The sequence below is a fragment of the Procambarus clarkii genome, chromosome 22 (genome assembly GCF_040958095.1).
Source record: "Procambarus clarkii isolate CNS0578487 chromosome 22, FALCON_Pclarkii_2.0, whole genome shotgun sequence".
NCBI lineage: Eukaryota > Metazoa > Arthropoda > Malacostraca > Decapoda > Cambaridae > Procambarus > Procambarus clarkii.
In genome coordinates this window covers 15045195-15070949 of record NC_091171.1, presented here as the reverse complement: position 1 = coordinate 15070949, position 25755 = coordinate 15045195, and the positions used below count along the sequence as shown (strand labels likewise).

Here is a 25755-nt window from a genome sequence, read left to right as displayed (position 1 = left end):
TAATTGTTAATTAAATTTTTTGTTGTGTATTCTTTATAGGACAAGGTGTTGTTTTGGACTCTGAACAACCACATCTCGTACTGATAGATGACAACCTACTAACTACTGGTGTTACTCTTTATCACCTTAATGATGGTATCACAACAATTGGTTCTCTTGCCTCACAAGATATTAGGCTGGAGGTATGGAAAGTGCAAATTTATTTATTGTTAAATTTTATATTTTTATATATAAAACAAACTAGAACTACTTGATCTGTCAGCGATGAGTTGTTAATTCTTTTATTTGCGACAGTTGATGAATGTTGCCAAATTTATAGCAACTGTTTTACCATTTTGATGTTTTGAGCTATATCCCTGAGAATTGGAGCTTGTGTCTTTAGCAGAGATGAGCTTAGGTTTGAATAGAAATTAGAGATGACTAATAACTAGTTAACCCTTGTGGTGCTAAGGGCTATTTGGCATTTGTCACCCACAGGCGCATACCAAAAAAAAAGAAAAAAATCTTTTTAACCTGTTAATTTGTGTTCCCTGATCACAGGAAAAATAATAAAAAAAATCGTAAGTGGCATATTTTGGCCGCAATAGGTCGGAGAAGTCTGGCAAAAAAGTGGCACTGACTCGGCAAGTGTCCGGGAAGTTCTGCTTTGCTGAAGCTGTCAGGCGGGGGGGTTGCCACAAAAATATAATTACCTAATTATTTCAATGTCAATGATTGATTTTTTCTTTGTTTTTTTTTGCTGTAATATTATTCAATAGTGTGTACCTTTCCTTAAGGTTACTTTAAGTGATTCCGGGGCTTAGCGACCCCATGGCCCGGTCGTCGACCAGGCCTCTTCGTTGCTGGACTGGTCAACCAGACTGTTGGACACAGCTGCTCACAGCCTGATGTATGAGTCACAGCCGGGTTGATCAGGTATCCTTTGGAGGTGTTTGTCAAGTTCTCTCTTGAACACTGTGAAGGGTCGGCCAGTTATGCCCCTTATGTGAAGTGGAATTCTCCCTCAGAGTACCTGTTGCACCTCTACTTTTCAGTGAGGGTATTCTGCACATCCTGCCATGCCTTCTGGTCTCATGTGCTGTTATTTCTGTGGGCAGATTTGGGACCAGCCCCTCTACTATTTTCCACGTGTAAATTATTATGTATCTCTCCCACCTGCGCTCAAGAGAATTCAGATTTAAGCTCTTTAGTCGATCCCAATAGTTTAGATGCTTTACTGAGTGGATTCTAACAGTAAAGGATCTCGGCACGCTCTCCAGGTCAGCAATTTCTCCAGCTTTGAAAGGGGCCGTCATTGTACAGCAGTATTCCACTCTAGAGAGCACTAGCATCTTGAAAAGTATCATCGTTGGTATAGCATCTCTAGTGTGAAAGGTTCTTGTTATCCAACCTGTCATTTTTCTTGCAGTTGTGACAGCTACATTTTTGTGTTCTTTAATGTAAGGTCTTCTGACATGAGTACACCCAAATCCTTAACATTACCTTTTCGTTCAATGTTATGATTTGACTGCGTTTTGTATGCGGTTTCCGTTTTTATGTTTTTCTTTTTTCCGGAGCGCATTAGCTGGAACTTATCTTCGTTAAACTCCATATTACTTTCTGTAGCCCATAGAAAGACCTGATTTACATCTGATTGGAGGTTTGCCGTGTCCTCTATGTTGTCTACTCTCATAAAAATCCTAGTGTCATCTGCAAAAGATGATACAGTACTATAGGTTGTGTCCTTGTCTATGTCCAATATGAGGATGAGAAAAAGTACTGGAGCAAGCACAGTACCCTTTGGGACTGAGTTCTTCACGGTTGATGGTCCGGATTTGATTTTGTTAACTATTACACATTGGGTTCTATTAGTTAGGAAATTGTAGATCCATCTGCCTATTTTTCTGGTAATTTCTTTTGAATGCATTTTATGTGCAATAACACCATGGTCACATTTGTCGAAGGCATTTGCGAAATCTATGTAAATTACATCAGCATTTTGTTTGTCTTCCATGGTATCTAATGCCATGTAATAGTGGTCCAGCAACCACTATGCTTGACATGCTCGAGCATGCTCAACATGCTCGACACAGACTCGTTCAGTTGGCTTTGCCGGACGTACGGGCACCTAGAGGTGGACCTCCTCGCATCGACTTGGTCAAGGTGTCTTCCAGTGTATGTGGCGCCCTTCCCAGACTGCGTGGCCATCGGGGTCGATGCCTTTCGGCTGGACTGGTCGAGTTGGGGTTACCTGTACCTCTTCCCACCGGTTCGGTTGTTGCTCCGGGTCCTGGTTACCTTAGAGAGATTTCCAAGGGTTGAGTGGGCCTGTTGGCTCTTTAGTGGCTGGCCCAGCCTTGGTTTCAAGCGCCTCTTGCTCGATGTCCGAACCCGAGGGTCTTCCCGCCACTCTGCCTCTTTCAGCAGATTGGACCATTCCAGTATGTGGCTGATTCGATCTTCTCTGCTTCTTGCGTCTGTTTTTTTTTTTTACACGGGTTTATCACCACTTGTATGGTGATCAGGTGGCTTAGTTGATATCCCACCTGCAAGTTTTGTCTCGACGGCAGTATGAAATTCCTGGTGGTCTTTTCGGCACTTGTCTCTTCGTAGGTTGTCTTCGATTTCTGGTCGGTTTTATCCTTTCTCTCTTGGTTGTTTCAGGACCGTTGTCTTATGCCAGATACTGTTGCCTCGTATCGGGTGAAGCTGGAGGAGCCGTTGTAGCTTGCATTTGGGGTGGATGTCACTTCTGCTCCGTTCCGCAAGCTTTCTCGGGCGTTGTTCACATTTGGCCTGGTCATGCGCTGCCTGAGCTGTCCTGGTCATTGCACTGGGTGCTCTCTGCTCCCTTCTCCTCAGTTTGGGGTGGCCTCCTCGGTTCAGAATTGTTTTCTGCTGCTCTTTTTCTTGTTGGCATTGGCCTCTGGGAGTCGGGTCAGAGAGTTTCATGCTCTCCTCCGGCGAAGGGGCTTCTGCTCTTTCAGTCTTGGTGGTCTTTTCTTCGTTTGCAGCCGTTTTCTTCTTTTCTGGCAAAGAATTAGTCTGCTGCTTTCCAGAGGGGTCCTTGGTTTGTTGATGGTTGGTTCGGCCGGGGGTACATCATGTTTTGTGTCTGTGGCTCTGCGCCGTTATTTGCGCGTTACGGCCTTTGTGGCAGAGAACGCGCTTTGGGTTGACCCATTTTTCCCCTCTTCCCTATTCCAGGGAGCGAGTTCCCAGGTTGTCCGTAGGATTATTCGGTCCAGCCAGCTTGCGGTCTTTCCCCTTGCCCACGCCGTTCGTAAGTTCGGCATTCGGATGCTGTTTTGGTAATGTCCTGGCCTATCTTTTGGGCATGGGGCTACTGAGGTCGAACAGGGTCCTGGCTGCATGTTACCTTGTTAATGTTCCTAGTCCTTCTCAGGCGTTTATAGCCTTGGGTCACAGGTTGTGGCCTGTTGTCTCGACTTTGAGTTAAGGAGCGAGAGACGAGCACCTCCCGGGTGAGTCCCTTTTCTTCTTATCTTTGGTTAGGTAGCTCCAGGGAGTTGAAGGGGCTCTCCACAGAAAACCAGTGTTGAATGTAATGAAACGCCATTTTCTGGATAAAACCTGGAGGCTCCCTGGTATCCCTTCCTCCCTCCGGTCGGCGTTGTTTTGCATTTGTGATATTCTGAACTGAGGAGAGTTGCCGGCGTGGAGGCCTGGGACCCACCTGTCTCCCCTCCCGGGGAGGGAGGGGGGTTGCGCAGATGGATGCGCAGGGGTTGTGGTGACGTCATGTTTGTTTCCTTGTTTTTAATTGGGGAGTTCTGTTTGCTAGTTCGGCTTTCGGTTTGCAAATTTTTTACCAGCAGTAGTTTGTTTTGAGATTCCTACCTTTCTGGGTGCCTGACCTGGTAGATGGCAGACAAAGACTGTTTCCATTTACACGGGGGTGTCTTTAGGCCATTGCTCCTCGTACCTCTCTCGAGGGGAGCCAGGTTCTGGCTCTGGTCGCCAGTAGACTTAGAACTCCTTTGATTGACTGTTGCCATGGTCTAATATATACACATCAGCCCGGTGTAGCTCCAGGGAACCTCTAGGTCTCACCCAGAAAATAACGTTTCATTACATTCAACGCTGTTTTTTTTTGCTGCCCTGCATTTACCCTGTCCTTGGGGCCAGCTGGAGTTTTGTGGCCCTTGATTGGTCTTGGGTAGGGAGTGGTATCATGCTGGTTGGGGCATCAAAGTGTTGTGCTGTCTGCCCCATTACGCAGTGGCCGGTTCCTGTTTCCTCTGGGGATGTTGTACTTTTGCATCTGCCTGGTGTGTGGCTATCATTCCACTTATAATATTTTGGTGGCCCTCTGTTAGGCCCTCATGATTGTACACATTGCAGGAGCTTCAGTGTTTTGATCTCCCCCTTGTTAGCTTTGAGTCTTAATCAGTTAGCAACACCCTGCCCGGGCAGTCTTCCGGCTCTGGACGAGAACTTAGCCCGCCTTGTGAGGGTTCGAAGGTTGCTGTATGCCTTTGTCTCAGGGTGACAGTCACCTCTTTTGCCTCTCATGCTGCCTGTTGGGTTAATGACACCTTTGACCCGGAGTCTTGCGAGACGTGTTCTCTGCTTGTTCTCCAGTACTATTCTGATGCCATTACTGTTAGGGTACCGGCAGCCTCCGCATTACATACTAGGTTTCGGTTGCTGCAATGTGCTAGGTTGGTTTCCCACCCAGACACCCCGCTTTGGTTATAGTGACCTAGACCTGGGGACATTAGTCGCTTCGACTTTGGTTCAGTCCACGCTCCCTGGTCCTTCCCCCCATTGTTCATCCTGCACCTTTCCCCCCTGCTTCCAGTTCCCAGATGTCTGAGGGTTTCGGAGTCGGAGCAGGGTTTAATTGGGAATGAGACTCAGGCACCTTCAGGATCTGACTCATTCGGGTTCGGGACAGAGGCATTCGAGACGGTTCCTCCTGCCGATGCTTCTAGGTCCCACCAGCATCCCCCCTTCTTTTCAGCCTTTCCCTTGGACACATCACATCAGCCCGGTGTAGCTCCAGGGAACCTCTAGGTCTCACCCAGAAAATAACGTTTCATTACATTCAACGCTGTTTTTTCTGTGGGGAGCCCCTACGGCTCCCTGGAGCTTATCGGGCTAATGTATGTTATGTTAGACCGGGACATTAGCTAAGGAGTTCAGACCTACCAGGGACCAGCGCCAGAACCTGGCCCCTTCAGAGAGGTTTCAGGGAGCAATGGCCCTGGAAAACCCCATATGGTTGGGGGTTTTCCTTATCTGCCATCGACCGGGGTTAGGCACCCAGAAAGGTAGGCGTAACAAAACAAACCCCACATGGTAAGAAACTACAACAAAAACCGAACAGAGAGGTAGAAAACTCCCTACAATCCCAAGGAAACAAGGAAACAAGCAAACATCACACTTTACTGCCGCGCCGATCGTCCGCGCAGCCCTCCCCACCCCGGGAGGGGGAGGGGGGAGCCCCGGACCTACCGCGCCGGCTGCCAAGCTTCAGTTCGTTCGCTAATGTCAACCGGGATTGACGCTTCTCTGGCCTCAGTTTCCTAGGCGGTGTTTGCCTTGTGTGACGTTCACTGCCATGTGTTGTGGTGTGCGGTGGCCAGGAGTACTTCATCAGTGCCGGGGCTGCATGTGCTTAGTGGCTGACTTCCCTAAGCGCCCTGTGAGTACTGCCCTTGCGTAACAGGGTTATCTTCCCTGGGGCGTTCGGGAACCATTCCCGTAGAGGTTTTTGTTGCCTCTGGAGACGGTGTACTTTTGCGGGGTTTTTCTTTTGTTTTTCATTTTCTTGCCTGGTGGGGGTCTGCCTAAGGTGGTTATAGTTCCACTGGTAGTGTTTGGCGGCCCTCTGCTAGGCCCCCGTGCTTGTACACGTCTCAGGGGTTTTCAGTGCTATAATCTACCCTCTTGTTATGTTTGGGTTTCTTAACCGGTTAGCAACACCTTGCCCGGGCTTCCCGTAGTTGTTACCCTACGGGCCCTGGAAACCCCTGTCTGGGCTCGGGGGACCATTGAATGTGTCTTCCGGGTTCCAACCCGTCTTGAACGGGATCGTTGGTTGCTGTTCCCTTGTCTCCGGGTGACAGTCGCCATTTTTACCTCCGTCATGCTGCCTGTTGGGTCCCTGACACCTTGACCCGGAGTCTTGCGAGTGATTCTCTGCTTGTTCTCCAGTACTCTCCTGATGTTATTACTGTTCAGAGTACAGGCGGCATCCGTGTTGCAAGCTAGGTTAGGTTGCTGCAACATGCTAGGTTGGTTTCCCACTCGAATGCCCCGTTTGGTTAGGTGCTGCTCGCCCCTTTCTCTCCATGTTCCCGGCTCCGGACCGTCTGCGGGTTTCGGGGTCGGGGCGGGGTTCAGTTGCGGCAGAGACTCGGGCGGTTTTCGGGGGATGCCCCGTTCGGGTTGGGGACGGAGGTTTGAGCCTGTGCCTCCTGCCAAGGCTTCTGGGTCTTACCAGCGGCCCTTTCTTGTTGCCTTTCCCATGGGCTCTTGCTTTTCTTTAAGGGCGGAGGGCTTGGAGGACGGCTCTGCCCCGGGGCCTCTGTTGTTGGTTCCCGGGGCTGTGGGGGGTTGCCTGCTAGCAGTTCTGGGGCGGTTTTGCCCCTTCAGGGTTTTTTTCTGCTGTTGGGCGTCGTTTTTCGCCCTTCCAGTCTGCTAGCTTCCCACATTTGCTGGCGTGTTTTTGTGTATTAAGCGTCAGTCACAGCCTCTGCTGGCGGCCATTTTCGTCTGCCGGTTTCCCGGCGTGGCCACCAGGGCGGCGTTGCGGTTTGTTTACATGCGTCTGGGTGTGCGAGCGAGCGTCTCTGGTGAGTTTTCAAAAAATTTGCAGGGTTTTTGTTCTCCTGTTGTCGTTTCTTTGTTTTTCTGGTGTTTTCTTGCCGTTGCCTGTTCCTCTGGGAACGTTTGGGTGTTGATTTTGGGTCTGAGCCTCTGGGTTTAGGCTCAGTGCCCCTGGCTGGTATGCTTGCTCCCACACCTTGCCCCTCGGTTTTCGGTCTGTTGGGACCGTTTTCCCAGGGCGTTCTGCTGGGGTCTGTGCTTTGCCTTTTAGTGGTGTTCTCCGCCGGCAAATGTGGTGGTTTGGGCTCCCCCTGGTTCGATTCTGGGTTCCTTTGGGTTCCTTGGTTTCGTTCTGGAGGTTTCTTCCTCTTGGGCCCCCTTTTGTGGGTTCAGGGGACTTTGTTTCCTCGTGTGACCCGGTTCTGCCTTTTGGGGTTCCGGGGTCTTCCTGGCTTGCAGACTGAGCTTTTTGGGTCTTGGCACATGTTGTGGTTGTGCTGGGACTTTGTGGTTTTGCTGTCGAGGTGGGCCTTTTGATGCAGTTTTGTGCCTTCTTTGCCTGGCCGGCGTAGTGCTCTTTGCCACTAGTCGGCGGCTTGTGCTTTTACAATATATGTCCTCACCTAGTTGTGCTTGTGGGGGTTGAGCTCTGGCTCCTTGGTCCTGCCTCTCAACCTTCCGTCAACAGGTGTATCGGTTCCTGTGCCTCTTGGGCTCTGTCATGTCTACATGTGACATTGTATGGGGGTCAGCCTCGTTACTTGTGTGAGGAGTCGCCACATTACTACTTAGTGCTTTCCCGTTCCCATTCTGACACACACACAAAAAAAAAAAAAACTTTAATTCTATCTGTGACTCTTTTGGGTACTCAGTTTCCACCTGTGTCCCCTAGTGCGTGTGCCCCTTGTGTTACATAGCCTGTCCTTCTCAACCCTGTCGATTCCCTTGGGTATCTTGTATGTGGTGATCAGGTCTCCCCTCACTTCCTCTTCCAGCGAAGTGTGGTTTCATTCCCGTAGTCTCTCCTCATGACTTCGGTAGTGTACTTTTTTCTTTCTGAAGGGGTTCTGTTCCCTTCTCTGTTGACTGGGCGCTGGGGGAGCAGCTTGCTCTGTTGCCTCTCGCTTGGTCCCGCTGTTGGTGGGCGCTTTGGGTTGTCTTCCGGCCTCTGCTGGCGTCGGAGGACGGCTTCTCCCCCTTGGGGGGGGTTCAGAGCTGGCGGGGTGGGCTTCTTCCCTGCGCTTCGTCATTTCCTCTTCGTGGGTGCGTGGGGCGTGGTCGATCCGCCCCATCCTTCTGGGCTTCCCGTCTGCTCTTTGCAGTCATGAGCTTTTCCCGTCTGCTCTTTGCAGTCATGAGCTTTTCCAGTCTGCAGTTCTTCTGGACTACTTCCGTCTGCGCCCTGGATCCTCTGCCCTGCTCGGAGGACTGTTGTCTCCTGTTCGGATTCTGTTAGGGCCGGGTGCATGGATGGTGGACCTGGACCTCCAGGTCACTTCTTGGCACGTTCCTCTCCAGTTTTTCTGGGGCTAGCGCGGTTGGTAATTACCTATGTGTACTTACCTAAGTGTAGTTACAGGATGAGAGCTACTCTCGTGGTGTCCCGTCTTCCCAGCACTCTTTGTCATATAATGCTTTGATTATAATTGTCATATTGTCATATAATGATTGTCATATGTCATAATATGTCTTCATATGATTGTCATACAATGCTTTGGTGGTGGGGCTTCAGGTTTGCTGTTTTTATTGCATTCCCTATTTTGTGAAGGGCACTTTGTATACTCTTTGCATCTTTACCGGATCTTAGTGCCCTGTCTGCGTCTGAGATTCGGTGTCTGGCCTACCTCGACGACTGGCTGGAGTGGGCTCCCAGTCAGTCCGCTTGTCTGCTCGCCAGGGGATGGTTCTTTCCAGATCGCTGGGTTTGGTTTTCCTGGTGATCTGGAGGTTTTACCTTCTGTTTCCGTCCCGGGTTCGGACCTGGGCCTTGTTTCAGGCTCTTGGGCCCCTCATTGTCTTCCCTCCAGAAGTGTTACTGTGGCTGTGGTCCCGCCTTTGGCTGTTCAGGAGGGGGTCCCGGGTTGCTCAGCGGTTGCTTGGGCGGTTGTGCGGGAGTTTGCACTTCAGCGTGCTTGTCTGCCCGCGGAGTCGGGTTTGGCTCCGGCGTCGGTTGGTTCCTACGGAGACTCCACTTCCGCCTCTTGCATTCCTTGGGTTCCTCTGGGGATCTGGTGTTGGTGCTGCGTCACCAGCTTCCTCTTTGGGGTTTTCGGGGTTCCGTGCCTTGGCGGCTCCCCGAGCCTTCGCTCGATGTGTTCACGGACGGGTCGTCTCTCGGCTGGGGCTTTGTGACCAGTGCTCACCAGGTCGGCCGAGGTTGATGGAGTCTGTCTGTCCGTCAGGCTCACAGCCCGGTTCAGGTGTTCATGGCTGTCTGGTTTGCGCTTCGAAGGGTTTGGGTCACTAGGTACTCTACCATTCAGCTCTGTTTGGACTGTTCTCTGGTGGTTCTTGCCGGAACCACAGGGGGTTTGGTTAACCGTGTGGTTCGTGTCCGGGGTGTGTCCTGCGTCCTGGTGGACAGCTGTCTCGGTTCATTCCTCTTCGTGGGTTGGCCAGTCGTCGCCGATTCGTTTTGTTGGCTCTGTTGGGCTTATGGACTCCTGGCCATGGACGTCTTCGGGTTGGCGTGGTCTAGGCGTCGCCCGTTTTGTGGCGCCCTTCCCACCTGCGAGGACTTCACGGTGGAGGCTTTCGGCAGGCCTGGTCGAGGTGGGGGGTACCTGTACCTCTTCTCCCGGTCCAGCTGTTGCTTCGGGTTCTGGCTCAGTTGCAGCCCATTCCCACGAGAACAGTCCTTATGGTTCCACTGTGGCCGGCCCGGCCTTCTTTTCAGACGCTGCTTGATAGGTGTCCGTACCCGGGGCGTTTTTCCTGAGGCTTCGCCTCTTTCAGCAGGCCGAATCGGTCCTGTCCGTGACTGGTTCGGCCTTCTCTTTGGCTCTTCGCGTCTGGTATTTTGACGCAGGTATCGCCATCTCTATGGTGTTCAGGTGGCTTTGTTGACGGTGTCCCACCTGCGAGCTTCGTCTTGGAGACTGTATGACGTTTATTACGTCTTCTCGCGTTTTGTTTCCCCTCCGGCCTGCTCATGAGTCATTTCGGGCGCAGGGAATTGTGGGTCGCACAGGTTTTTGGCCGCCCATCCATATGTGCGTCTGTTCTTGGGCGTTCTTGTTGCCTTGGGTCGCAGGTTTGCGACCGGTTGTCTTGGCTTTGCGTTGCAGAGTTTGTGGCGGCCGCCTCCCGGGTTAGCCCTTTCTTTTCCTTCTCTTTGGGTATGAAGCTCCAGGGAGCCGTAGGGGCTCCCCACAGAAAACCAGCGTTGAATGTAATGAAACGCCATTTTCTGGGTGAGCCCCGGAGGCTCCCTGGAAACCCTCCCTCCCACCGGTCGGCGGTTTTTTCGCGTTGGTTGAAGCTTAGCTTCCGAACTGGAGCTTGGCAGCCGGCGCGGTAGGTCCGGGGCTCCCCCCTCCCCCTCCCGGGGTGGGGAGGGCTGCGCTGACGATCGGCGCGGCAGTAAAGTGTGATGTTTGCTTGTTTGCTTGTTTCCTTGGGATTGTAGGGAGTTTTCTACCTCTCTGTTCGGTTTTTGTTGTAGTTTCTTACCATGTGGGGTTTGTTTTGTTACGCCTACCTTTCTGGGTGCCTAACCCCGGTCGATGGCAGATAAGGAAAACCCCCAACCATATGGGGTTTTCCAGGGCCATTGCTCCCTGAAACCTCTCTGAAGGGGCCAGGTTCTGGTGCTGGTCCCTGGTAGGTCTGAACTCCTTAGCTAATGTCCCGGTCTAACATAACATACATTAGCCCGATAAGCTCCAGGGAGCCTCCGGGGCTCACCCAGAAAATGGCGTTTCATTACATTCAACGCTGGTTTTTTTGCTGCCCTGCATTTACCCTGTCCTTGGGGCCAGCTGGAGTTTTGTGGCCCTTGATTGGTCTTGGGTAGGGAGTGGTATCATGCTGGTTGGGGCATCAAAGTGTTGTGCTGTCTGCCCCATTACGCAGTGGCCGGTTCCTGTTTCCTCTGGGGATGTTGTACTTTTGCATCTGCCTGGTGTGTGGCTATCATTCCACTTATAATATTTTGGTGGCCCTCTGTTAGGCCCTCATGATTGTACACATTGCAGGAGCTTCAGTGTTTTGATCTCCCCCTTGTTAGCTTTGAGTCTTAATCAGTTAGCAACACCCTGCCCGGGCAGTCTTCCGGCTCTGGACGAGAACTTAGCCCGCCTTGTGAGGGTTCGAAGGTTGCTGTATGCCTTTGTCTCAGGGTGACAGTCACCTCTTTTGCCTCATGCTGCCTGTTGGGTTAATGACACCTTTTACCCGGAGTCTTGCGAGACGTGTTCTCTGCTTGTTCTCCAGTACTATTCTGATGCCATTACTGTTAGGGTACCGGCAGCCTCCGCATTACATACTAGGTTTAGGTTGCTGCAATGTGCTAGGTTGGTTTCCCACCCAGACACCCCGCTTTGGTTATAGCGACCTAGACCTGGGGACATTAGTCGCTTCGACTTTGGTTCAGTCCACGCTCCCTGGTCCTTCCCCCCATTGTTCATCCTGCACCTTTCCCCCCTGCTTCCAGTTCCCAGATGTCTGAGGGTTTCGGAGTCGGAGCAGGGTTTAATTGGGAATGAGACTCAGGCACCTTCAGGATCTGACTCATTCGGGTTCGGGACAGAGGCATTCGAGACGGTTCCTCCTGCCGATGCTTCTAGGTCCCACCAGCATCCCCCCTTCTTTTCTGCCTTTCCCTTGGACTCTGCTTTTTCTTCGGGGTGGAGGGTATGGAGGACTGCTCTTCCCCAGGTCCCGACTTGGGGGACCTCTGGGCTGGAGAGGAGTTGACCTGTGGACCTTGGGCCCCCCCTTTTGCCCCGCTTGGGTGTTAGTGCCTTCTTCGCAGGGCTTGTTGTTGCAGGGGGGAGAGGTTGTCTTACCCCCCCTTCAATGTACTAGTATGATTTGTGTTCGGCTCCTCCCCGGGTTCGGTTCTGGGCTCCCTTGGGTTCCTCGGTCCAGTCCTTCCGTAGGTTTTCTGCCTCTTGTATCTTCCCACGGGAGGTTTGGGAGGCTCTTGTTGCATATCTCCTGTGAGACCCAGATTCCGCCTCTGTTATGCATCCATTCTTTTTTGTGTTGGGTTCTTTTTCCCCGTATTGAGTGCATTTGGAGGTTCCAGAGTCGTCTTCCCTTTCTTTTCGTTGAGGGCGTGGCATTGGTTCTGTCGGTCCAACATGCTTGAGTGGTGAGAAACTTTTACTGTTTTGCAGGTTTACCCGGCGGACGAGTGTGAGCACTTTAACCTTTAAATGGCACAATACTGTAACCCCGCGATTATCCGGGATTCGAGCATCCGGAAAATGCCCTTTTACGGCCAAAATCATGATCGGATAAAGTTATTACAATATCCGGCCAAAATGGCCACAGGAACCGGATAAAAGCTGGTTTGGCCGGATGAAAATTCGGCCATTCCGTATTAATCCCGTCTGTGGCTCTAGACGCATGGTGGAGGAGGGGGTGGGGTGGGTGGGTGGTGTCGGGAGGGGAGCGTCGGGAGGGACCACCTGGGTACAGGAATTACGATTAATTTTAGAACAATTAATCATAGCCAAAAACAAATGAAATAAGTACTAGTAATTATGTAATAACAAATAAATAAGTTTCCTAAAAGCAATGTGCACAGGCTAAAGGTTCCTTAAAAAAATATTGTGTTTTTTTCCTCCTGGCGGCCTACATAACGTGCTATAGCTGCCCCACCCCAAGTGGACCCGTCCAACACTGGTCAACCCATGTGCGTCTGTCCCTCATGTTATACACAGTGCTGCGCCATTAGTGAAATATTTTTTTAAATAACTTTTTTATTTTCATAATAACTTTGAACATTTTTGGCCAAGACTATGTCTGGTAGCAGCATCAATCGTTCTGGAGGTGTTAAGAGGAAGAAGGTTGTCCTAGACAAGTTACGTGTTGTTCAACCAGTGAGGCGTCACAGGCAGCCAAGCACCTTCAACAAGTGAGGCGCCACAGGCAAGCCAAGCGCCTTTAACAAGTGAGGCGCAAGCAAGCGCCTTCAACAAGTGAGGCATCACAGGCAAGCCAAATGCCTTCAACAAGTGAGGCTTCACAGGCAAGTGAGGCGCAAGCAAGCGCCTTTAACAAGTGAGGCGTCACAGGCAAGCCAAGTGCTTTCAACAAGTGAGGCCTCACAGGCAATCCAAATGCCTTCAACCAGTGAGGCTTCAGCAGCTGGCAGTCAAAATTAACTTTGCTTAATGAACTGTACAGTAATTTTAAGTGTTAATTTTAGTGTTGTGTTAGTATAGGTTACGTAAATTGTTAAGAATTCTTAACTTCAAGATGTGTGGCATCAATCAAGAAGACAAACACCAACAAGGTAAGTTGAGGTTTCTAGTAGAATATTTGATAATTATATGTGGCAAGGCAATTCAAATTATTTTGTTTGTAGTATAAAAATACTAGTTGGAAGTGGTTAGTTTTGGACTCGTAGGTGAAAAAGTACCATTATCCGAATCCGAAAAATGTGATAATCCGACTGGGGGTCCTTCCCATATAGTCCGGATGATCGAGTGGAGACAGTACATACATATATGATGGGAGTAACTGTCACGGAATGGCGCACATTGTACATATACGATTGAGGGTCCCGCACATGGTTTAAATGTCCAGCGGGGTAAAGGGGTCACCCATACACTTGCCATGGGCAATAGTAAACAGATGCCATCTTGGAAAAAAAAATCCAACTTAGGCTGCCATTGTGTAGAGGCCTCAGTTACCCGACAGACACCATGGCGAGTGCACCACGTATCATCGGCCGATCGCACTAAGTGCAACCCATTCTTTAACTGAGGCTGAAATTCATCAGGAATTGTTCCAGGGGGTGATGAACCTGATATTGACAACTCCAACATAGATCAGGACTACACACATCCAGAAGATGTGAATACGACTGACAGTGAGATTGAACATGTGGGTGCCATAAAGGGCAGGCCTAGCCTCTCACCCATGCCTCCTCACCCATACTCAACACCACTTCGTGCCCAACCATATAGTTTATGTGTTACTGTACAACATGATGTTTTGGGCGACGAGTCTGAGGAAGGTGAATCATTTTCGGGTTTGAGTGATTTAGAATCAGAGAAGAGTTTTACCACGCCTGTCGCTAGTGTCAGTGGTGTTGCCATGTGACATTTTGTCGGGTCAGCAGTGTCTCGCCCAGTCAAGCACCTCCGCATGGCACCACATAGTGACAATGAAAAATAAAGCACCTCATCTTCAATTAATTTTCCCCTCATCGTCCATTCCCGTCTCTACTGTATGTAGACAGGCTTCAGCTCCTGGTCCACATATTCCTCGCTGTGGTGCCGCTGTGTCCTATCGGAAGACAGCAGATGTATTTGTGTGGAATGATGGGGAAAATTTTGTTCCCGAAACGCCTGCCATTAACGATACAGATGTTGGGCTTACAGGCCTTTTCCCTGATAATGGTGATGAAATGTGTGAATTGGACTTCTTTACTGCATATTTTGATGAGCTGCTCATGGAACATATTGTTCAGGAAACGAACAAATATGCAGCGGATCTCATTTAAGGTGAGGAGATATCAGAATTTTCACGATTACAGCATTGGAAAGATGCAATTGTTGGTGAAATGTATGTGTTTTTGGCACTGTGTATGTTGATGAAACATTGTGTCAAACACGTAATCAACCATTATTGGAGAAAAGACCAGACTGTTCCAACACCATTGTTTGGGAAATATATGTCTCGAGACAGATTTACGATAATCCTCAGGTGTCTTCATTTTGCAAGTAATGAAGGTGAGACACTGGATGATAGGCTTTGGAGGATGAGGCACGTTCTGAATGAACTTATTGGAAAGTTCAGAGATTTATACGTATCAGTTCAGAAGCTAGTGATTGATGAATCCCTTGTGCTTTTCAAAGGACGTGCTGCCTTCAAGCAGTATATTCCCTATAAAACGCCACAGATTTTGATTAAAATTCTTCGTACTCTGTGACTGTGAAACAGGAATTGTGTTACACATGATAATGTATTTGTGTACAAAAGTACACTTTCCTGGTAATGACAAACATGGCTTCTCAGGTAGTGTTGTGAAGTCATTGCTTGCACCATGGCTGAACAAGGGCCACATATTATACACAGATAACTATTATACAAGTCTCTTGCTAAGTAGGCTCTTGCTTGATAATAGAACTGGAGTTCTATTATCAAGAACTGTGGCACAGTCAAGGAAAAATGAAGGGAAATGCCAGTGTTTGACAATGCTATTGAGGCAGGTAATTGCCAGCTAAAAAAACTGGTGGAATGCTTTCAGTGCAGTGGAAAGACAGGCGTGAAGTGAACATGTTTACCACCATTCACAGTGGTACAATGGTGGACAGTGGCAAGGTGAACAGAACCACCAGACAAATAATATATAAGCCAGATTGTGTTATGGACTACAACATCAACATGTGTTTGGTGGATAAATGTGATATGATGGTGGGGGCAGTAGAGTGTATTCGGAAAACAGTGAAGTGGACCAAGTAGATGTTTTTTTCACCTTGTTGACGTAACAATGCTGAACAGCTACAATGTGTATCTTGTGAAAACAGGTGGTAAACAAAATTTCCGTGTGTTTAGTTTTACTGTTGTGACACAATTACTAGACAAGTTTGGCAAAGTAATTCCTGGTATACAGAGGTCCATTGTGAACCCAGTATTGCACTATGCTCCCACACCCAGGCTAGCTTTCAGGGAGGCCTTTCTGACTCACAAACTAAATAATTTACCACCAACTGGAAAGCGTGCAGTAGGCCAGAGTGAGTGCATTGTGTGTAAGACCACACAAAAGAGGCCACGGAAACGTAAATTGGTCCTAACATGGTGCGAAACATGTGCCGTCCCTTTGTGCTATATCAACTGCTTTGAAGAGTGTCACACTCTCCAGGACTTCTAAATGAGCAATAATGGTACAAAAGATTGTACATATTGAGTGAGTGAGTGTATATATTGAAAAAAATTCATAATACATTTTATGCTTCCTGAAAAATAAAACTTTTCTGGGGGGAGCCCTGTTGGCTTCATGGAGCTATCCAGGCTGATATGTATCTATTAGCTTTCTGGCATCAGTCAAAGTGCATGGAGCTCTTTCCTACCAGGGACCATGAGCCAGAATTTGGCCCCCTCAGAGAGGCACAAGGAGCAATGGCCTGTAGAAACTCCCGTGTGGTTGGAAGCATTCTATGTCTGCCTTCGACCGGGTATGGCACCCAGAAAGGTAAGGCGTCCCCAAAACAAACCCTTATTCTGGTGATAATATTGCTACAGAAACCTGAACGAGTGAACAAAACTCCCCAAACGAAAATTAGCAAACGAGCATAACGTCATCACACCGCTGTCTGTGCAACCCCCTCCTCCCTGGGAGGGGGAAGGGGGAGCCGCAGACCCTCGCACCGGCGATCCAACCGGCAGTTCTAGGCTGATGTAAACCCTTCATGCAAACTGCACATACTATCAAGAAGATGTGATACTGGCAGGTCATGTGCCTCTGGCTCCTGATTTGATTTCAGTTACTGTGCCCTGTGGCGTGGTCTGTCTCTACAGGTGGTGTGTGAGCCAGGAGTAATATTCTATGGCACTCGGGCTGCATGCACCTAGTGCCACCTTTCCTAGGTGCCCTGTGAGTGCTGCCCTTGGGGCTTGGGGCCACCTTCCACTTCCCACCTTCCTTGGGACCTACCTCTGCTGTGTCTGTTACTGCTCGGTACTTGGCTGCTCTTGGAGTCAGCTGGGGTTTATGTTGCCCTTGTTTGCCTCTAGGTAGGAGGTAGTTTTCGTCACTGGTAGGGGTGCGGGGTACTGCACGGCTAGTTATCGCCTATTATTGCAACCGGCTCTGTTCTGCCTGGGTACATTGTCCTCTTGCGGGGGTTTTCTTTTGTTTTGTTTTCCTGTCTGGTGGGGGTCTGCCTTTGGTTGGTTGCCCCCTTTCTACAACTGGGGGTATTTATATACATCTCTGTGTACTTGGTGCTACCCCCGCCCCCCGTCCTGCCAGGGCCGCCGTGAGTGGACACGTCTCGGGGATTTCAGCTTTTAGAAGTTTGTGCGGTAGTCTTGGGTGTCAGTTCACAGTACCCTGCCTGGGCTTTCCTTAGTGTGATACCAAGTCTAAGGGCCCTGGTCACATCCATTGGACCATGGAACCCTCGGGGGCTCCATTGTCCAATGGATGTGACCCCTTGAGTCCCCTCTCACTTCGTGCGAGGTTGATGGTTGCTCTGTCCCCTTGTCTCAGGGTGACAATCACCAGTTATGCCTCTCACATGCTGCCTGTCAGGTTGGTGATTCTTTTGGCCCGGAATCATGTGACATTTGTTCTTTGCACGTGCTTCAGTTCACCCAAGCTACTGAACATGATAGGAGGGTGCAGGCAGCATAGGTGTTGCATGCTCGGTTTAGGTTGCTGCAATGCTATAGGTTCGTTGTTTCCCCGGATGCCCTGAGACTGCCCCGTTTTGGTTATAGGGACTCTGATTTGGGGGGTGGGAGTCGCTTCGACTTTGGTTCTGTCTGCCCCTCCTTGTCCTTCCCCTTTGGTGGTTCGTCTGGTTCCCCCCATTCCCCTTGCCTCTGGCTCCAAAACGTCTGAAGGTTTCGGAGTCGGTGCAGGGTTTAGTTGGCGTTCCAACTTAGTGTTTGGTTTCATTCCCCCGAAACTCAGGCAGTCTTGAGGGAGTCCACTTCCGGGGTGGCAGCGGAGGCATTCGAGCCTAGTCCTCCAGCTGGAGCTTCTGGGTCTCACCAGTGGACCTCCCCTTTGTTCCTGTTTTTTTGGCTGCTCCTACCTTTTCTTTAGAGGCGAGGGTTTGGAGGATGGCTCAACCCTGGGTCCTCAGGGTGGCGTTCCCAGGGCGGAGGCGGGGTTGACTTGAGGGCCTTGGGGTCCAGTTGGACCCCGCCGGGGTTTTTCTATCCTTGGAGCGGGGCTTGTTGTTACAAGGTGAGGGGGGTTCTCTTTCGCTCCCCCCCTCATACGAGTTGGATTTAGCGTCTACCCCTCCCCGGCCAGAGTGATCACGGGATCATGGGTTCGGTTCCATGATCCCGTGGGTTCCTCTGTCTTGTCTTTCCGGAGGTTTTTCGGCTTCCCGCATCCCGTCACACGTGGTGCAGGAAGCTGCAGCCGTGATGGATCCATGTTCTTTCGTATATGGTTCTTCGTGTCCATACTGGGTTCGTTATGAAGTTCCAGAGTCATCCTGGTTTGCAGACTGCCCGCTCTTTTCGTTGGAGACTTGGCATACGTTCTGTCGGTTCCGCGTGCTAGAGTGGAAGGAAGCTCAGATGGCCCTGCAGGTTTTCCAGGGGGGGGGGGCCAATTTCAGCATCTCAATTCATGTAATAATAATAATTTTATTTAGGAAAAGTACATACATATATGCAGAGTTACAAACATTCTGTTCAATTTATAGATAGAGCTAGTAGCGTTTCGTGCTATGAACATAGTGCTGAACATAGCTATGAACATAGCATTTCAGGTGAACATGTTTGTTCACCCCTGCCCTTTTGTGGGATGTTGCTGTAATGCAGCTTCATGTGCAGGATCTTTCCCATTCGGCTGCCTTGGTTGCGGAGGATTTGCATACAAGTGGCCTACTGGCTTTGGCCCCTGTGTTTCTTCTCCCTCTTCGATCTGTCCTCGGATTGGCTTGAGTTGGATGTAGAGGAGCTTGGGGCTGCCTCTGGGTCTGGTGCATTGCCTTCGGTGGTGCGTGCATCATCTGCATTGTTGAAGCTGTTCGTGCTGGTCCTGCGGGATGCGGTTTCGCGATTTTTTGCTTCTTAACTCGCGTGTCGGCAGGCGGTACTTGCTTCTTCCTTGGAATCTGCTTGGGCCCAGGCTCTTAGGTTGTCTTCGCCTTTTTGTCCATTGCTGTTTGCAGTCTGCGGTTGTGCAGTATCTGTTGGCGGCTTCGGCTAGGTGCCGTCCTATGTCGGACTTGTTAGTCTTCCGGGAGGCTTATGGGGAACCTTCCCGGAAATGTCGTGCCAGCTCTCGGGGTTCTTCCATCGTGGTAGGGCAGTGGTGCCAGATTTGGGACAGGCGCAGCTTTCGGTGCCGTCTTTTTTTGTTCAACTCAGGGATCGCCCTGTGCGCCGCTTAAATTCTCGTAAGGTGCATTGGCCCTTTCGCGGTTCATCCCATTGATGGGGAGGGAGGCTCACTCTTTTTGCTTGCGTCTGCTCTTCCGCTCTGTCAAGTTATCTTGGAGTGGTTTTGCTTGGGCGTGGTCGAAATGACCTTGTGTCTCAGATGGGTTTCCCGCCTGTTTCCAGTCCCAAAACGGAACTGTGCAGACCTATGGTTCATTCTGGACTTCTTCCGTCTGAACCCGTGGCTGTATTGCCCCTCCTTTCGGATGACTACTCTGTCCTAGATACGTCTTCTGTTGGAGCTGGATGCTTGGATGTTGTCCCTTGAACCTCAAGGACACGTATTGGTACATCCCGATTCATCTGAGGTTCAGGGACTGGCTCAGTTTTGTTGTGGGGCATCAAGGTTACTGCTTTCGTTGCCTTCTATTCGGCTTGCCTCTGGCACCTCACGTTTTCACACACCTTACTCGGGTCATGGTGGCCCACTTGCTTCTGTTAGGTGTCGGGTTCCAGCCTACCTCGACGATTGGCTGGTTTGGGCTCCCAGCTGGTCCACATGTCTGCTCACCAGGGATTTAGTTCTTTTCCAGCTCGCTGAGTTAGGGTTCTTGGTAAAAAGGGCAGAAGTTCCATCTGGTTCCCTCTTAGGTTCGGTCTTGGCTGGGTCTTGTGTGGGATGCTCAGACCACTTCCTTGTCTCTTCCTCCGGCGGCAGGTCTTCGCCTGTACTCCCTCCTTCCTGAGGGACTCCCGGGTCGTGTGGCAGTTGCTCGAGGGTTTGTGTGGGAGCCTGAAATTTGCCATGATGGTCTACCTGCCAGGTTGGGTGTGGCTTCGTTGGCTATTCTGGTTCCTTCTGGGATGTCCCTTCCGCCTCTCTCGCGATCGCTGGGTTCGTCCCCCAGGGGCATTGCTGTGTCGCCAGCTTCCTCTTCAGGTTTTTTGGGGTTCACTGTCTCGGTGCCTACTCGAGCTCTTGCTCGATGTGTTCACGGATGCGTCGTCTCTTGGCTGGGGCCTTGTGACAAGTGCTCACCAGGCTTGCCATGGGCGGTGGGGTCTGTCCTTCCGTCAGGCCCACAGCACAGTGTGGGAGTTCGCAGCGGTGTGGTTTTCGCTTAGGAAGTTTCAGGTCGCCCACGGATCAACGATCCAGTTCTATGCGGTGGTTCATTACCTGAACCAAGGGGGTTCAATGTGGTCCTTGACTCTTTGAGGCTGTTCGTTTCAGGTGAATCGTCTGCTGAGTTCTCAGGGTTTGGGTCTCCTAGCAGTTCACATCCGGAGGGTGTCCAATGTCCTGGAGGACGGCCTGTCACATTTCATTTTTCTGTCCACGGAATGGATGGTCAATGCCGACTTGTTCAGTAGGCTCTGCCAGACGTTCGGGCGCCCGGAGGTGGACCTCTTTGCGTTGGCGTGGTCGAGGCGTCTTCTGGTATATGTGGCGCCCTTCCCCGACCACGAGGCCATCGGGATTGATGCCTTCTGGCAGGACTGGTCGAGATGGGGGTTCCAGTAACTCTTACCTGTGGTTCAGCTGTTGCTCCAGGTCCTAGCTCGCTTGGAGACTTACCAAGGAAGAGTAGTTCTCTTGGCCTCATGGTGGCCAACCCAGCCTTGGTTTCAGGTGCTGCTTGCTCGGTGTTCGAACCTAGAGGTTTTTCCGCGGGATCCGCCTCTTTCAACAGATTGGTCCAGTTCATTACAAAACTGGTTTGCTCTTCTCCTTAAGTCTTCGTGTTTGGTCTTTTTGACTCGAGTTTATTATCATCTGTATGGTGATCAGGTGGCTTCTTTGATGGTGTCCCACCTGCGAGCATGGTCTTGGTGGCAAAATAAAGTTTCCTGGCGGTCCTTCCGTTTCTTTTTGTCTCTTCGTTGCTATACTTCGCTTTCCGTTAATGTTGTTTTGTCCTTTCTCTTGTGGCAGTTTCAGGACCTTCATCTTATGCAGAATACTGTCACCTCATATCGTAATTAATTACCTAAGTGTAGTTACAGGATGAGAGCTATGCTTGTGGTGTCCCGTCTCCCCAGCACTCTTTGTCATATAAAATAATTATTTATTTTATAGTCGTGCGACGTTAGCGGAGCTGCTGCAGCTTGCTTTTGGTATTAATGTTACTTCAGCACCATTTTGCAAGCAGTCTCGAGTGTTGTTTCACCTCTTGCCTGCTTATGTGCCGCCTGAGCCATTCTGGTCTTTGGACAGAGGGCTCTCGTATCTGTCTTCGCCTCAGTTTGTTGTGGCCCCCTTCGGTTCAGGATTGTTTTTCCAAAGCTCTTTTCTTGTTGGCATTGGGCTCTGGGGGTCATGTTGGGGAGCTTCATGCTCTTCTCCGGTGCAAGGGTTCTGCTCTTTTGGTTGTGGTGATAGGTTTGTTTGTTTGCAGCCATCTCCTTCATTTCTGGCGAAGAATGAGACTGCTGCTTTCCGGAGGGGTCCTTGGTTTGTTGATGGTTGGTTGGTTAGGTCGGGGGTGCATCATATATTGTGTCCAGTTGCAGCTCTCCGCCGTTATTTGTGCGCCATTGCTTCTTTGGCCGGGGACGTGCTTTGGGTTGATCTGGTTTCCCTTATTCCCTGTTCTCGCGTTCGGGTCTCTCAGGTCGTCTGCAGGGTTATTTGGTCTAGCCAGCCTATGGTCTATCCCCATGCCCATGACGTTCGTAGGTTTGCTGCACTTGCTGCCGTCTTCGTTGACATGTCCTGGGCCGACATTCGGGCACGTGGTTTATGGCGGTCGAACAGGGTCCTGGCTACACGTTACCTCATGAATGTTCCTAGGCCTAGTCGGGCCTATGTCGCTTTCGGTCGGTGGTTGCAGCCTGTTGTCTCGACTTTGAGTTCAGATGCGAGCACCGACCGCCTCCTGGGTAAGTCCTTCTGGTTTTCATCTTTGGGAGTCGAAGGGGCTTCCCCCAGAAAACCATTTTCTGGGTGAGACCTGGAGACTCCCCGGCAACCCTCCCTCCCTCCGGTCGGAGGGAGAGAGGGTTGCCGGGGAGAAAAAATACGATTTTTCACATGTTTTTGGCATTCGGCTTTAGAACTACAGGGTGGATCGCCGGTGCGGGGGTCTGGGGCTCCCCCTTCACCCTCCTTGGGAGGGGAGAGCTGTACAGACATGCAGTGCAGCGCGGTTAGTTATAAATTAATTTTAATTTTAAGACACATGCAAGGTGACCAAACACCACACCAAACACCCCAGTCAGGAGCCATCGACGCAATCCCGCCAAGCGGGGAAGAGTAAACAAGGATGGAACAGTGAACAAGGGTGGCGGAGTGAGTAGAGTATCCCAAGAAGGTACTTGCTCCCAGCGCATGAGCCTAACTAGAGAAGTAAAGCTCTACAAAGTACCAACGATGGAACTCAAACCGTTCCGTACGTCCAAGGAAAAGTCCTGCCAACCTGTGGAGAACTGTGAGGCGGCGCCCAAGCATATAACCAGCAGAGTAGCGAATAATAACTAGTCTACCGGCAAGTGTGGTCTAGAACAGACATGCGAGACACCGTACCGACACTCAGTGCGCCCAACCCGCACCATTGCCCGCCAACGATCACCCACAACTACTGTATATGCAACAAAAGATAAGTAGTTTCTTAGTGTTTGTGTTTATTGACCAATCTCCATGAAACAATAGAAACTGGGATAGTGGCACACGCCACCCTTGCGGCACATTGTGGGCACGAAACAATGGGCATAAAAGGGATAAGCGCAGAATCAGGAAAGACCGGAGGAATGACCGGCACGGTAACAGGCCCGGTGATGCGCGGAACCAATTACCACATAATGTGGTGGTGGGGCCCCACGATTGGTGCAAGGGCGGGTTGGACATGTATGTGAGTGGAAATGGATGGTAAGAAACAGTAGCTGCCTCGCACGGGCCAATAGGCCCTCTGCAGGTCCACTGTACTTATGTCCATATGTTTGTACGCACAAGGGGACACAGGAGGAAGTGAGCACCCAAAGGAGCCACAGACACTAAATTGAACCTGATTAATGTCAGAGGGAAAGGAAGCGAAAAGCACCAAAAAGCCATGTGGAGGAGGCAGACGCCACCCACAGGAGTAACGTGAAGACAGAGCCCAGAAGGCTCAGGAAACTGCACAACCGTCAACTGACAGGAGAGGCGGGGCCCAAGAGCCAGAGCTCAACCCCCGCAAGCACAACTAGGCAAGCACCCCACCAAAAGTGAGAACCAGCACTAGGCCGACAGAAGCGCCAGACAAGACAACCTCACCTGCAGAGCAGACACACGACCGTGCCACAACACAGGCGAGCCAAGTAACATATTAGGAGCAGCGCTAAAGGTGTGCCCGAAAGCCATGCATACTCGAGGCAGTAGGCATAGTATGTATCGTTACCTGAATAAAATGCGAAGTTGAAGGAGAAATACGGCCAGAGGCGCGCGCCCAGCAGAAGACGAAGCAGTACAGAGGGCGAGGAGGCGGTGCCACGCCAAACCATCCCACACCAAGAAGCAGAGGAAGAACAAAGTGACACCCCCAGATATAAATCCAAAACACCCTCAGCATCCAGAGGGCCACGACTGGAGGGAGAAACGAGCTAGAAGCCGTAGAAAACCACGAGAAACGACGCGAACACCCGAGCATACCGCCCTTAAACAAAACGCACACTGCGGCCCCAGCACATGAGGTACGAAACGCACCACCCATCAACCGGGAGGCGTGTCTCATACACCAGGCGGACACACAAATTGTTCACACAACGTACAGACATCGTACAAACACCAGGAAGGCATGTGGAACAAAGACAAAGAACGCCGAAACTGGAAGTGGAGACGACGCGAAACAAAACAAGGCGAAAACGAAGCAAAAGAAAACAGATGACGGAAGGGAACCAACAAGGCCGACAAAAGACCCGAGGGAAACCACATCGAAAATTAACAGACGTTTCAATAATATTGGAAGGAACGAAGAGACTCGCAAACCAACGAGAACCACGACAAGCACCCCTGACCAAGGAACATGCAGGGACAACGATACGAAGCGGTTTAGGCACTATGTACTAGGTCAATATAGAAATCCATCAATGTTTTTTTCACACCTTGTATGGATGTACCTTACCTGAACACTTTTTTTTTGAACAGCATCGTGATGTAAGAGCGAAAAATGTAAGGAAAAGGGGGTGAAACACACCCCCAGGAACGACAGGACCGACAAACCCAAAGGAACATGGAACCGAATCCAGGGAAGGGTATACCCGAAAACAACAGGAACACAGAGGGAAGGAACAACCCCACTGAGGAACTGCCAGCCCCACACCAAAGGTACAAAGACCCAAGAGGGGCAAACGGGGCCGAGGCCCCCAAGGCAACCCCTCCCTAACCCCAGGAACCTCTACGGCATGACCCAGGACCGAGCCACACCCCCAAAGCCCCAGCTTAACAAGGAAAAGCCAGGGCAGCCGTGCAAACACTAATGAAGGGAGACCACTGGTCAGACCCATACGGCACAGCTGGAGGAACCGACTCGAATGCCTCCGCCGCCACCCCGGAAGAGGAAAACCCCTGAGACCGCCCGAGTCTCAACCCAACCAGACCCCGCCCCAACCCCAAAACCCGCCTATGGTTCGGAGCAGGAAGCAAGGGAGGAAGTGAGTAGAACAGAAGTGGAAGAACAAGAAGCGAAAAGGAGCCAGAGACGAAGTGACTCCCACCCCCAAGTCCAGACCCCAACCACCAAAACGGGGCATCCTCGGGGCATCCGGAGCTTCAAACAACCAAGAGCCTTGCAGCAACCTATACCCAGCAAGCAACGCCGCAGCCACCTGCACCCGATTATCAAGACCAGTGGCCTGGGTGAAGAAGAGCACGTACCGACAACAATCATCAGACGACTCCGGGTCACAAGAACAAGGACCCAACAGGCAGCATGGCGAAGGCACAACCGGTTAGTGTCACCCTGAGACAAGGGGACAGATCAACCGTCAAACTCGCAGGACGCGAGGGGGACTCCGGGGACACACCTAGAGGACCACGCTAAGGGAAGCCCAGGCAGGGTACCGCGAACCGGCGCCCAAATCTACCAACAAACTGCTAAAGCTGAACCCCCGGGATGTGTCCACTCATGGGGGCCAAGCGAGGAGTACCGCCAACAGAAGAATTCAAAAGAAAATCACCTAGAACAGGAAAGGGGGACCATAGTAAAGGCAGACACCCCCACCAGGCAAAAACAAAAACAAAAGAAAAACCCCGCAAGAGGACAACGTACCCAGGCGGAACAGAGCCGGCCGCTGTTAATGGTGAAAACTAGCTGTGCAGTACCCCGCGCCCCTACCAGTGACGAAAACTGCCACCTACCCAGAGACAAACCAGGGCAACAAAACTCCAGCCGACTCCAAGGGCAGCCCAGTACCGAGCAGTAAAGGACACAGCGGAGGTAGAACCCAAGGCGACTTGTGGAAGGTGGCCTCAAGCCCCAAGGGCAGTACTTACAGGGCACCTGGGGAAGATAGCCCTAGGCACATACAGCCCGAGTACCGTGGAATCTTACTCCTGGCTCACACCCCACCGGTAGAGACAGTCCACACCACAAGGCACAGAACTGAAACAAAAACCGGAGCCAGAGGCACTCGACCAGCCAGTAGTACCATCAGCCAAGAACTGCCAGTTGGATTGCTGGCGTGGAGGGTCTGGGGCTCCCCCTTCCCCCTCTCGGGGAGGGGGGGGGGGTTGCGCAGACGGTGGCGCGG

General features: G+C 51.0%; 1 protein-coding gene across 1 annotated transcript in view; it reads left to right on the top strand.

The window, feature by feature from the left end:
- Positions 1-25755, top strand: part of Klp98A (kinesin-like protein 98A) — a 404256-nt gene that overhangs the window by 89120 nt on the left and 289381 nt on the right. Inside the window, exon 11 of the mRNA XM_069329479.1 lies at positions 40-182. Within this exon, the coding sequence (XP_069185580.1) occupies positions 40-182 (143 nt within the window). The remainder of the gene's footprint in view (positions 1-39; positions 183-25755) is intronic.